The sequence below is a fragment of the Crocodylus porosus genome, unplaced genomic scaffold, assembly GCF_001723895.1.
Source record: "Crocodylus porosus isolate Cpor-Errol unplaced genomic scaffold, CroPor_comp1, whole genome shotgun sequence".
Lineage (NCBI taxonomy): Eukaryota > Metazoa > Chordata > Crocodylia > Crocodylidae > Crocodylus > Crocodylus porosus.
In genome coordinates, this window is record NW_017728921.1 from 5309457 (window position 1) to 5321221 (window position 11765).

General features: G+C 59.1%; 1 protein-coding gene across 2 annotated transcripts in view; it reads right to left on the reverse strand.

The window, feature by feature from the left end:
* Window positions 1-9324, reverse strand: part of ABCB9 (ATP binding cassette subfamily B member 9) — a 31524-nt gene extending 22200 nt beyond the window's left edge. For both annotated transcript variants that reach the window (XM_019538860.1, XM_019538861.1), the window contains exons 1-4: window positions 9287-9324; window positions 2135-2851; window positions 1242-1356; window positions 70-200 (exon numbers count right to left, since the gene is read on the reverse strand). In XM_019538860.1, coding sequence (XP_019394405.1) covers window positions 70-200; window positions 1242-1356; window positions 2135-2753 — 865 coding nt within the window. In that variant the 5' untranslated portion in view covers window positions 2754-2851; window positions 9287-9324. The remainder of the gene's footprint in view (window positions 1-69; window positions 201-1241; window positions 1357-2134; window positions 2852-9286) is intronic.
* Between the last annotated feature and the right edge of the window lie 2441 nt (window positions 9325-11765).

An 11765-nucleotide genomic window follows, 5' to 3' on the forward strand; every position in this document is an offset into this window, starting at 1 on the left:
GGATCCTCAAAGCTTGAGACACCAAACTGAAGTAGTGGGGTCTGAGAAATGCCCCTGGGAGAAACCCACCTGTGCGGTTCTCATCAAAGAAACTCATTTCCTGCGAGACCAGTGACTTGAAGAGGCAGTTGCGGAGTCGAATGTTCAGCCGGGCGAATATGAGCGTGAAAACGCCACCCCGGATACCTGCGGCAAATGAGCTAATTGCAGATAAGAGACGTTATAGAACAATGGACACGAAACACAACTCAGCAAATCAAGCAAGCCTCCGCACACCAATTCGATGTGAGGGAACGGGGGCCACTGATAGCACTTGGTGCTGCCAAGGTCCATCACCCTGGGACCTCCAGATGCTGCTCAAACACGGATTATCTGGGTCTGACAAACACTCTGGATATCATTATGCCCATTTTACAGGGGAGAAAGCTGAAGCAGGAACGTGATCTCCCCAGCAGAAACATGCCAAAAGACCACAGTTGCCCACCTCTCGGGCTGTGCTTTAATGACTAGACAAGGCCTCTCCGACGTGTTATCATCCAGGCACCCCGTATGGTAGGTGGCACCCGCTTCCATCAGGAGTTGGGACATGAGAAATATTTGTAACCAAATTCAGAATTGGGCTAATATCACCTGGTTTCTGTACAAACTAACTTTGAACAACAGAGCAGAAACAAATCATGCCTTAGTCAAGCCCTGGTTTCTTTTAGAGAGTTTCCAGCCACAAACACTTCACATCGTTCCTACTCAAAAGCAGAATAATCCTGTCTCATCTTGGGTGTATTGGTGCCGGTTGGGGACAACCTGCCATAACCGGCCTTGGCAGCAAGCTGTCATGATAGCCAGTCCCCCCTGCCTGCTGGATCTGCCAGCTTTGTGCAGCTGTCACCAGCTGGGAGGGCAGGTGTGGGCCGATACCTCGACTCTGAGCTTTCCTTGACCTCAAAAGAGGCATCAGAGAGACAAAATGCAAACAAGCTGCTTAAAATGTCCTGTCCCCACTGGAGTTTGTAAATACTGTGGCTGTCTATGAGTCCCCGGTCATCCCTCCACTAACCATAACCGCCACTCAGAATGACACAGTCGGGGCAGGGAATTGCACCTTTGTGCTTGAGAATGGCCATTAGCAACAGAGAGCAATGCCACAAGGCCAAACACTTCATAAAACACTCACCCAGTCTTGACAGCACTGGAAACACAAGAAACGTCACACAAGCACAGCACAAATAATCTGCCGCAGTTACCTTCCTATGGCGAGCAGAGACATAATCATCACCGCGGTGGAAAACTGGTCCATGCTCTTCTGGATGACTATGCCGTCAATGGCCAAACCTGTGTAATATGGAAGGAAGGTTTCTCCTGTTTGGAAAGGCAGAAGACAAGGAGAATTAGAGTAACATGCAAGGTTTGAGATGCAGACTGGTTCGGGCGGGAGGAAGATATAGCAGCAGAGGTTCATTCGTTTCCAAAAAGAATAAGCCTTTTGAAGGCCCGTAGTCATCTGAGCCGCTAACACCTGAGATTAGTGCAGGCTCGAGCAGGCTTTTCACCACCGATCAGTGCTCCCTCTAAGCCATGCGGCGTCTGAGGCCATGCGGGGCACCTGGCACCGCGGCACGAGCACGCCTGCGCGGCCGTGCACGCCGCGTGGCTTCGGGGGAACACTGCCACTGATGCTGCTTGCTTGCACCACTTGGCCCAGGGGGGCCAAGGAAATGGGAGCGTTGTCACGGACCCGATGGGGAGCGGGTTCGGGCTCTGGTTTCCTGAAAGATTCAAAGTCTCTTGAACTTTCCTGCTGAACAGAACAACATGGGGAGGTTTTATGAAGGCCAATGTTTCACTTATTGTCTGCGGGCGAGGCTGAGCCTGCCGTAGGCCCTTCCTCTGCGGAGGCCGAGACACAAGCACGGCAGTGCTGAGCAAGACCGAGAACAGCGGCCCCCAGAGTAGCAGAGATGGCCCCACTCCCACCCTCGAAGCAAGCAAAGGGCAGGGAAGACGCAAACACCATCACCGGCGAGGAGCAAGGTGGGACCGAACCCTCCTTCCCCTTGTGCCAGACTAGCGAGCCGCTTGCTCAGCCAGAGAAGGACATCTGATTTTACACAATGGCTTTAAAACAGCGCTCGCTCACCCAAAGCGGCGACGAGGAGGAAGAAGGCAGCGATGACCAGGAAGATGGCGTCCGGTTTGGTGTAGGACAGCAGCTTGTGGATAGTGGCGCCCGACACCTCGTCCCTCCTTTGCTGAGGGGGCGCGGAGCCGGGGTCACACACCTCCTCTGTTTCTGCCCTGGGCTCCGGACTGACCCCCCGCGTCTCGCTGGAGGAGGTGACAGAGGCCAGCAGCTGCCACTGGCAGAACGTGCCCGCCAGCGACACGTACGTCCACGCGAACAAGCTCCAAAACCACGGGTCCTTCACGGTCCTCCTGACCTCTGAGTAGAGCAGCAGCTTGACCATGGCATAGATGCCCATGAGCAGGCAGACGAGGAGGATGCAGGTCTGGGAGGCCTTCAGGCGCCGGGGGCCGTGGGTCGCGTTCTTGGCGACCCCGATGGCAGCTCCAAGCAGCGCGCAGGTCCTGTACAGGCAGCCCCCCCACACGTCCAACGTGGAGTTGAAGACATTGAAGCTCCTCAGGTCCTGGAGGACGTCCTTGCTGCTCGGGCCCTGCAGGTACAGCAGCGTGGTCACTGCCACGTCCACGCCGCTGAACGCGAGGGTGCTGGCGACGGCCGTCCGCGCTCTCATCTTCCCCTTCGCCTTGGGTGGGGCAGAGCGGCGCTGGGGGCAGAGAAACGTGGGGAGGGCCCCCTAGCTCGAGGGCGCGGCGGCCATCTCCGTCTTTCCTAGGAGGGAAAAGGAAGGGGATGGGAGCGCCGGGGCCCCTCGGCAGGCTGGTCGGCCGACGCCGGGGGTGCGGAGAAGCGTCTACCCGTGGGTCTGTTAGAAGCCAACTGGCTTCTCCCCCTCCCCAGCAACCGCCCCGGGGACGTGCATGGGAGCAGCCCCATCCTGCTGACCCCACGCCCCGGATGCACCGCCTGGCATTATCCGCACGAGACCCGGAGCGTAACGACGCTTTGTCAGCGACCGTCGGCCCGAGGAGTTCACGACCGGCTCGGGAAACCCCAGGACCAGGATGTTGAACCTGCTGCTTCTGAACCCCGCCGGACGCTGCCCGCACCGCAGCCCACGGGTCGGCGGGGGACGGGCGCCGGGCAGCGCACGCATCCCTCCCAGCGCCTCGTCCGGCTGCTGAGCCGTGTTCTTGGATGGCCACAGCCAAGCAGCCGGCAGCAGGTACAGGCGTGCCACCCCCAGGCTCTTCGGGAAGAGCTCTTCAAAGTGGCTCGGGAAGGGCTTTCCACCTCTTTGCCTCTGTCTCGGGAAGGGCGGTTAGATCCCCAAGGGGTGGATGGATCCCAGATCCCAAGCGTGGGCCACCAGTTACCTGGACCCGGTTATGGAAGAAGAGCAAAATCAACGGAGAGAGAAGAGGCTGAGCAGCCTTGGCCGATCCCGGGGAGCATCGAACCAAGGGCAGGCAGGGGGAACGGCACGTCCTGGCATTTCGACTACCGAACACCGCTGAGACCTAACGCTTTTCATCTCAAAGTGCTTTACAAAAGGAGAGCCAGGGTCTTTGTCCCTCCCATCAGGGGCCGCTAACACACACACGGTCCTTTCCCAGCTCCTTCCTGCTCATCAGATTCAAACCAGCCCAGATCTGAAGAGTTGCCGGGCTATTCCCTACGAACGCCGTCTGTTCGCTCTTTCCCCCTTCACAACGAACATCAGAAAGCAGCCGGTTTCCCTGTTCGCTCCCTCCTCGTGTTTCACGTGTTCATTATCCAGCCCGTTAAAACGGGCAGGAGATGCTGGCATCCAGGCAGACATCTGCTTCCCCCAAAAGCAAATGAGCTCCTGAAGCCAGAGCTCAAAGGGTCTCCTAAGAAAGAAAACCTCCCGCGTGACCTGAGCGGTCTCCCCCGGAGCAGCCAGTGATGCGGAAAGCCGCACAGCTCCCCATTACGTGCCCGGGTGGGCCTGGCTGGGGGGGATTTTTTCCGTGCCAAACCTTGCAAATAGTTCGTAGATTTGCAAGGGGGGAAATTGGCAGCAGTCTCCTCCCTTCACAGTCTTTGTCTGCCACTGTGGGGACGGCTTCCTACCGCAACCCATCCTCTCCCGGCCCTCGGCACCGGTCCCAGGAGGATGAGTTACTCTGCCGAGAGCGCCAGCGCTGTGCAGCGACAGCCGCTGGAGGCCAGTGTTGGGCTGGAAACAAGTTAGCCCAGGAGGTTTCAAGGCAGGCTGGCTATGTGCCCTCTCAGCCCAGGTGCCCACGCTCTCAAACAGCCCCCGAGCCAGGGCGACAAGGAGTCAAGCAACAAGCCTGAGCACAACCAGTTGCTTCTTGCCGCCTTCTTTTCTTTGCTTTTTTAGCAGCGTCGTTCGTGCAAAACAAAGGGACGGGGATTATGGATGCCACGGGGCGGTATTCTAGACACTATCTGGGATGAAGGTGCCTCCCCATAAAGCCTGCGACAGATACTCCAGCTCGCACCACCGAGAGGGACTTGAACGGCGTGAGAGTGCAGCCCAGCCTGTGCCGACGCCATAAAACACCCTCAGCTGGGTAAACTGAGCCCCGAAAGCTGAGTCCCGCACCCCCATGTATCCCCAAAGCCACTTGAATAATAATAACCTTGGCGCGTTCAGCCAACAAAGGGCCAGAAAAGGTCACAGATGTCGATGGTGCCAATTTTATCACCTCAAAGATTAAGAAATTAAAGGTAACGGGCGGCTTGAGGACACCTGCGCTCTTCACTTCACCGAACGAGAGCGCGAGGGAGGGCGGGTGGAGAACTGAGACGCCGCTGGGAAACCTCTTCCTTGCTGCCGGTGGGGAGAAGGAAGTTTAATTCCTGGACACAGCTTCATTTTTCAGACCTGGCAGCCAAAGGTAGCTGCCGGGGCCGAGAGCGCGCAGCCTCATCTCGGAGCATCCACGCCGGGGACCGCAGGGCCCGTCAGTCTCAGGCATCTGGAGAGCAAAGAGGAGGCTGAAATATAAAAGGGAGGTTTTGGAGGGGGGGTTGAAGGGACTTTTGGACACAGACGAGCCTGTGGTCCTGTCCGAGTCCTAGGCTCGACGCAGCCTACGCTGTCACCGCTCCCTACGTCTTGGCCTGTCCACACTGCTGCGCTGTGCAAGGATTGCCGGTCAGACCATTCACTGGCATGTCGCCTTGCAGCTAAACCCTGCAGCAGCCTGGCACGCGGCGGTAGCATTACTGCCACCTTTTTTACCTCCTGCAGAGAATTCAGCGGCTAGTTTGGCTTCAAGGGCTGGACACGCAGTCGCTGTCACGGGGAGCAGCCCTGGGAGCCATCAATCATCGAGAGAGACCTCCGCACGGGGTCCTTGTTTGCACTTAACACCTGCGCAGCACCCAGCACTTGGGCTACCCCGGCACCAGCGTGCGAGGCCTGCTAGTTTACGGCAAGGACAGACAGCATCGCCCAGCCAGGTCTGCGACCTCCTCAGATGAAGGAGAAAGGTGCCCGGCCCAGGAGGACAAAAATACTGATCTATAAAAAGCAACAAACTTCTGCTTTTATTTTGGCCTAAAAACCCCAAAACAGCCCAACACATTGTGCAAAAGCTGCTAGTAAAAATATATATATATATACACTCCTTCCAGACAAAGCTGGTATTTCTGCAACACAGCTCAACCCCTTTAGAGCAAGGGGGAGGTTATGAAGAGCCCCAGCCCCGCGCGCAGCCAGCCTGTCCTCCCGGCCCTTTTCACGCAGCAAGCAGCCGCCCGGCGCCTGAAACGCAAGATTTCAAATAACCGAATGCAGAAGCAGCATTTCAGGCTCTGCAGTCCGGGAGAAGCTCGCGCCAGGGTCCTTCCAACACTGTGCATATACCCAAGACGATGCTCAAATAGGTCACTCTTCTGTGACTCACAACTGGAAGGGGGGGAAGAGATTTCCCTGCCACGACACCGAGAAACCCAAAGTTCAAACCCCAAGAAAGGAGAGAGGTGGACGGGAAGCAGGGCCCGGGGAGGGATTTTAGGTGCCGAGGTGCATTTATCCAAGCAAGCTGTGCTAGAACGAGCACGCCAGTGGCTGCAGGTAACGGGCACCGCCGGGCTGGCGCCAGGCAGCGGCAGCACCTTCAGCGAGACGATCTTCATGGCCAGTTAGTGCCAGGGAAGTTGAGCTCGTGCCGTTTGGAAAAACCAAGCCCACAAGCTCCTTAGGAACATGAGAAAACCTGGTGTCGATGAGGCAGCCGCTGGGGACGGAGGGACCATGCCCTCAGGGACCCACGCATTTGCCCCTTGTAATGGGAAAACTCCCTCCGGGGCTGGGTCCCCAGAGAGCCCGCTCCCTGATATCCCCTCGAGAGGAAGTAGGACAAGCACAAAGCCTGGTCGTGGAAACGCAGCCTTCCTGGGGCCAAGGAGACTGGGGCAAACCTCCCTGCCAGTCAGAGGCAGGCTGGGATCTGCGCCATCCCCGCAGCACAGGCATGACCTTCGGATCCGAGGCTTCAGCCACCATCGAGGTTTGCCGCGGCCATCTATTATTTATGAGCCAGTTCTCCAAGGGCTGGTCTGCACGGGGAACCTGGCCTGCACGGCGAGAGCTGCATCATTATCCTGCTCTACCTACGCCAGCGTGGGCAGCCTGGGCAGGACAAAACCGCTGTCCTTTGCACCTTCGAAAAGCCCTCCCTCGTGCATTCGATCTGCCCTGGACTCACCCCGGGGCAGAAACAAGCCCAGTGCTTCCCTGTTTCACCCGCCGCGAGATCCTCGTCCGCAAGGAGGAGCACGTTCAGCTGAATGCCCCCAGCGCAAGCCACTTTCCCTCCATCCCAACCCATCGCAGGACCCCACAGCTCTTCCACTGTCAGCCCCGCTGCACCCTCCAGCCTCGCGGCCTTTGCCACGCACCAGACTCTTCCGGGTGCAACACGCCCCAGAAAAACCTGCCCGCTATTAGGGAAGGGGCCTTGCAATGGAGCCGCGGTGGGTGCAATGGTGCCGCCAGCTTGCCGACACGTAGGAACTGCTCGGAAAGCAGGCGTCCTCATTTCTTTATGGGGAATCTCACCGCTCCCGGGGCAGGGGCAGGGGAAGGCCAATTGCAACATCCACCGCATATGTGGAAATCAGCCTGGTACCTCCAAATGGCTCCAGGGACGCCAGGAGACAGAGCCAAGGGCACGGAGGCAGGTAAAGCAAGCAAGCGAAGGCCTGGCTGGAAGAAGGACGCAGAACGAAGCAACCGCCGGCAGCAGCCGCGCGGCTGCTTCGTGGCAGACCCGCTGGAGGAGGGAACGGCCGCCGCAGCCAAAGGGCTCGGGTCAGAACGGGGAAGCGCCTGTGGCCTTGCTTCCCGTCAGACCGGGACTGGACTGACGGCGCACTCTCCCGCATCGACTCTTCGGTGCAGAAAGCAGCGACTGCGGGTGGCAGGAACAACTGCGAAGGACGGTTCCTCGGCCATTAGAGCTGCGATAGCTGTCCTCAGTGCATATTTATAGAAATGCAAACCAGCTGTACTCTTCAATACCTTCATCGGCGACTTGGATGCGGGCGTGAAGCGTGCTCTGTCCAAGTTTGCGGGCAATACTAAACTGTGGGGTGAAGTGCACACTTCGGAGGGCAGGGGACGGCTGCGGGTAGCCCTGGACGGGTTAGAAAAGTGGGCAGGATACAACAGGATGCTGGACAACAAGGACGTGTGCAGGTGAAATACCCAGCACGCCTACTGGCTGGGAACAGCAGTGGAAAGGGATCTCGGAGTCACAGTGGACTCCAAGATGAACACAGCGTGACGAAATCATCAGCAAAGCACTTGATCAGGCATCAGTAGATGCGTGACAAACAGATCCAAGGAGGTGATACGTCCCCTCTGCGTGGCATTGGTCAGACCGCGGTTGGAGTACGGCGTCCAGTTTTGGGCGCCGTACTTCGAGAAGGATGTTGATAGACTCGAGGGTCCAGAGGATGGCTAGGGCCTTACAGGACAAGCCCCATGGGCTCCCAAGGGAGGTGGTGCTCTCCCTGCCTTGGGGGTCTTTAAGAGAAGGCTGGATGGGCATCTGGCTGGGGTTGTCTTTCCTGCCCGTGGCAGGGGGTCGGACTCGATGATCTGTTGAGGTCCCTTCCGACCCTACATCTGTGAATCTACGGCCGCCCAGTTCTTCCTACATATTCCCGGCACTGACCTGTCTATTGCCGGGCTTTTGGGGGTTCATGTCACCATGTCCTGGAGACAATTAAAAAAAAATAATGCATCAAGTGACTTCTAGCGCGTGTAGGGTGGTGGATGCACAGCCCTGTCACCAAGCAGCCGTGTGAGACCCCCCGATCCTGCCCGACCCGTGCCCAGGGATGAGAACACGACATGCAAAGGCCCGTGATCTTCAGCCTCTCTGCAGCTGCCGGTTGCGGTGCCAACGAGTGCAAAGCGTCCCGGGACCACTGGAGGCATTGGCTCGCGACCCTCCGCACCCACCATCGCACGGCGGGGACGTTCGGTCCCAGCCCTGTGCCTGGTTTGAAGCAGAGACAAACCACGCAGCTCAAACTCCCGGCAGCTCATCCGTAGCCCAGACTCCATCCTGGGCAGCCTTGCCGCTCGGTCAGTCCTGATGAACAACCAAGCAGCGGAGAGGAAAGAAGCTGTGCCGGCTGCTCCCGGCAGCAGACCTCACGATCGCTAGGAGGCCGTTTGATCTTGCCTAGGCACAACAGAGCAAGCGGATAAAATCAACAGCTCGATCCTGTGCCTTGGAGGGTGCCCCCCAGACCGGGGGCTCTGGGCCGGCAGCTTCTGCGCAGAGCCGCCAGCGCGGGCACAGGACGGACTCGCCGAGCCCTGCCCCTTCTGCGTCGGAGCAGACCCTGGCGCACGCCTGCCTCGAGCGCACCAGGCTGCAGCCCCCCCCAGAGAGGGTCTGGCTGCCGCGTCGTCCTCCGCCCCTGCAAGCCCTCCCCGCCGCGGCCCCGCCTGCCAGAACGGCTCCAGGATCCTGTGCCCACAGCTGACGCCGGCGGGGGTGCTCTGCTTGCAGCTGGTGCCGGCACCGCCAGGCCAGAGCTGCGTGTGCCAGCGCCCCCCCTTTGCAGCCATCCTGCCCCGACCCCAATGCAGGCAGGGGCCGGGGGGAGACCATGCCCCCAACCCCAGGCCCGGTGGGGGGTGCAGCAGCTGCAGGGGCTGCCCCAGGCAGGGGGCAAGGTGCTTACCTGCAGCCCAGCACCAGCAGGACCTGCCCAGCCAGCAGAATCCCTGGGACAAGGTCGGAAGTGGGCGGGGCCTGCCCAGGTGACATCACTGGCCACGCCCCCCAGCTGCAGCCAGGCCTGGGGGGTACCCCAGGCTGGAGCGTCCAGACACAGTTTGGCCCGGGTTAGCCCGTGGGGCAGAGCAAGGGGCTTCCCCACACAGGTGAAGCTGCTCCATGCCAGGGGAGGGGGCGTAGCTGCCCCCAAGGGCACGGGCATCCCTGGTCCCCGCCAGCCAGGCCGCCCACTGCCCACCTGAGCCTGGCACGTGGGTGGATGGTGGGAGAAGGGCACTCAAACCCCTGCACGGGGAAAGTGGCCAAACCCTGGCTCTGCTGCCCTTGCCAGAGGCGCCAGGGCCTCGCCTGGGGACGAGGGAGGCCGCCCGGTGCCAGACCCCGTCCCAGCTCACCGGGGCAATCTGGGATCTCCCAGGGCGGGGTGCAGGAGCAGCAAGGTGGCCGCACCCCCTGGCTCCCAGCCTCTTGTGCCCCACCAGCCCAGAGAGACCAGGCTGCGGGGGCCGCTGGGGACCTTTTAATGTCCTAAAACAAATGCAAATCCCCTCCGAGAGCTCTCACAGTGCCGTCCAGTCCAAAAAGTGGGGTACAGCCACGCCACTGCACCCACCCCGGCTGCTCCGTCACCCCCCCCCCTGCAAGTTGGCTGTGCCCCCCAGGGCAAGGTCAGGGCATGGGGAGACCCTCCTCTCCCACCCACGTCTCAGCTCTGGAGGGATTTCCAGGCAGCGCTCCCCAGGCAGCAGCTTTCCTCCCCCCACACCAAACCCCAATTCGAGGCATCGCGGAGCCCGAGCAAGGCAGCCCTGATTGCACCTGCCACGAATGAAGAGCAGTCGGCCAAGAAAAAGTCCAAACACTTTATTCTTTACAGAGCTTCACCCGACGCCGGGAAACAGAAGTATAAAACGGGAGTCCGCGTGGAACAGCAGGGAACTGGTTCGAAGGGGTCTGAAGCGACCCTCCACCCCAAGGAGCTGCGAGGCTCCGGTTTCGCGAGGCCCACCCACGAGCAAATGCAGTAAGATTTCTTTCCGAAGTCTGAACCACCGGCACGTGTCTCGGGACTGAGCGGCACAGGAGCTGCTGGCCACATCTGTGCCTTCCCATGTGTACGTGGACACGGCTCCTCTCTGTACAGCACGACTCAGCTGGTGCAGTGTTTGATATTCCCAGCGCAGAATTAGGCTCTGCTACCTAACTCAGCGCCCACGACCCATGACTCTGCTACCTGTGACACCCTCTGCGTGGCTCGCAACTGCAGGACATTTTACTTTCCACTCACCCACGTTTCTCAGGGTGCCTGGGGGAGCAAGGCCTGGTGCTGCCCTAAGCACGCTACCAGCTCCGTATGGCTAGCCCCAGGCCAGTGAAGGGGACAGCGGGCACTGGCACGGTTCCTGCCAATGTGGAGATGGACTGAACGGGAGTCTGAATATTCTCCCCCTTTCAAGGAAGAGTGACATTATCACTAAATGGCCCGATTTCCCTCTGCCTGCATCGTCAGAGAAAAACCCGTCTTGTTTTCTGAACCTTCCTTTTCCAAACTCATGTCAAAGAGCATGTCTACTCCACACAATTTCCCCCTCCAAAGTTACTTGCTCAGATCCACTGAGACCCCTCTCCACCTAGGCAACTCTGTCTAAGGATAGCTTGGAGGCCGAGGCAAGGGGCCGGTGCTTGAGAGACATGGGTTCAGCTTCCTGCCCTGCCACCTATCCCACAGATCCGATTCTCTCCTCGTTTACCCCCGGGTCACTCCACGGACTTTACTGAAGTGACTTCCAATGTGAGCGTGACACTGCAGTCTCTTGCTGCCCCTGCTCCCAGGCTGTGAAGTGGGGGTAGACGCCTCTCCACTTCTCAGGAACACCGTGTGGAAAAATCCAGTGCTGCTAGGACATTCAGAAACTGTGGCAGTGGCACTGACCTAGAGCAAAGAGAAACACCTGGACTGACCCTGTAACACCCCTCAAGCATCCCAGGCTGGCACATGAGTCTTCCATGCAGCAGAGGCACAAGCCTGCTCGTAAGAAAACAATTCATGCTAAGGTTACCAGTACGTGCGTGGGATGCCTTCACACCAGCCCCACAGGGCTTAGCTGGGTTTCTTGGCCCCAGACATGCTCTGCTCGGGTGGCAGGACCGTCTCAATTTTGAACGACATGAACTCGTCCTTTTTCAGCTTCTTCAGTGGCGTGCTGGCACTGCTCCCAAACAGGTTATCTTCCACTTTGAAGCTGAGCGAGGACAGGCCCCTCGCTTTCCTTTTCACGCTCTTCCGCTCCCGCTTGTAAGCTGCAGCCATGTTGGCGATCACCTTCAAAGCAGATGGTGCAGGTAACCAGGCTGGCCAGGCTAGGTGCTTGAAAGCCCTTCCACCCCCACCTACAGAGCCTGAGCTATGAAGATGCACAGTG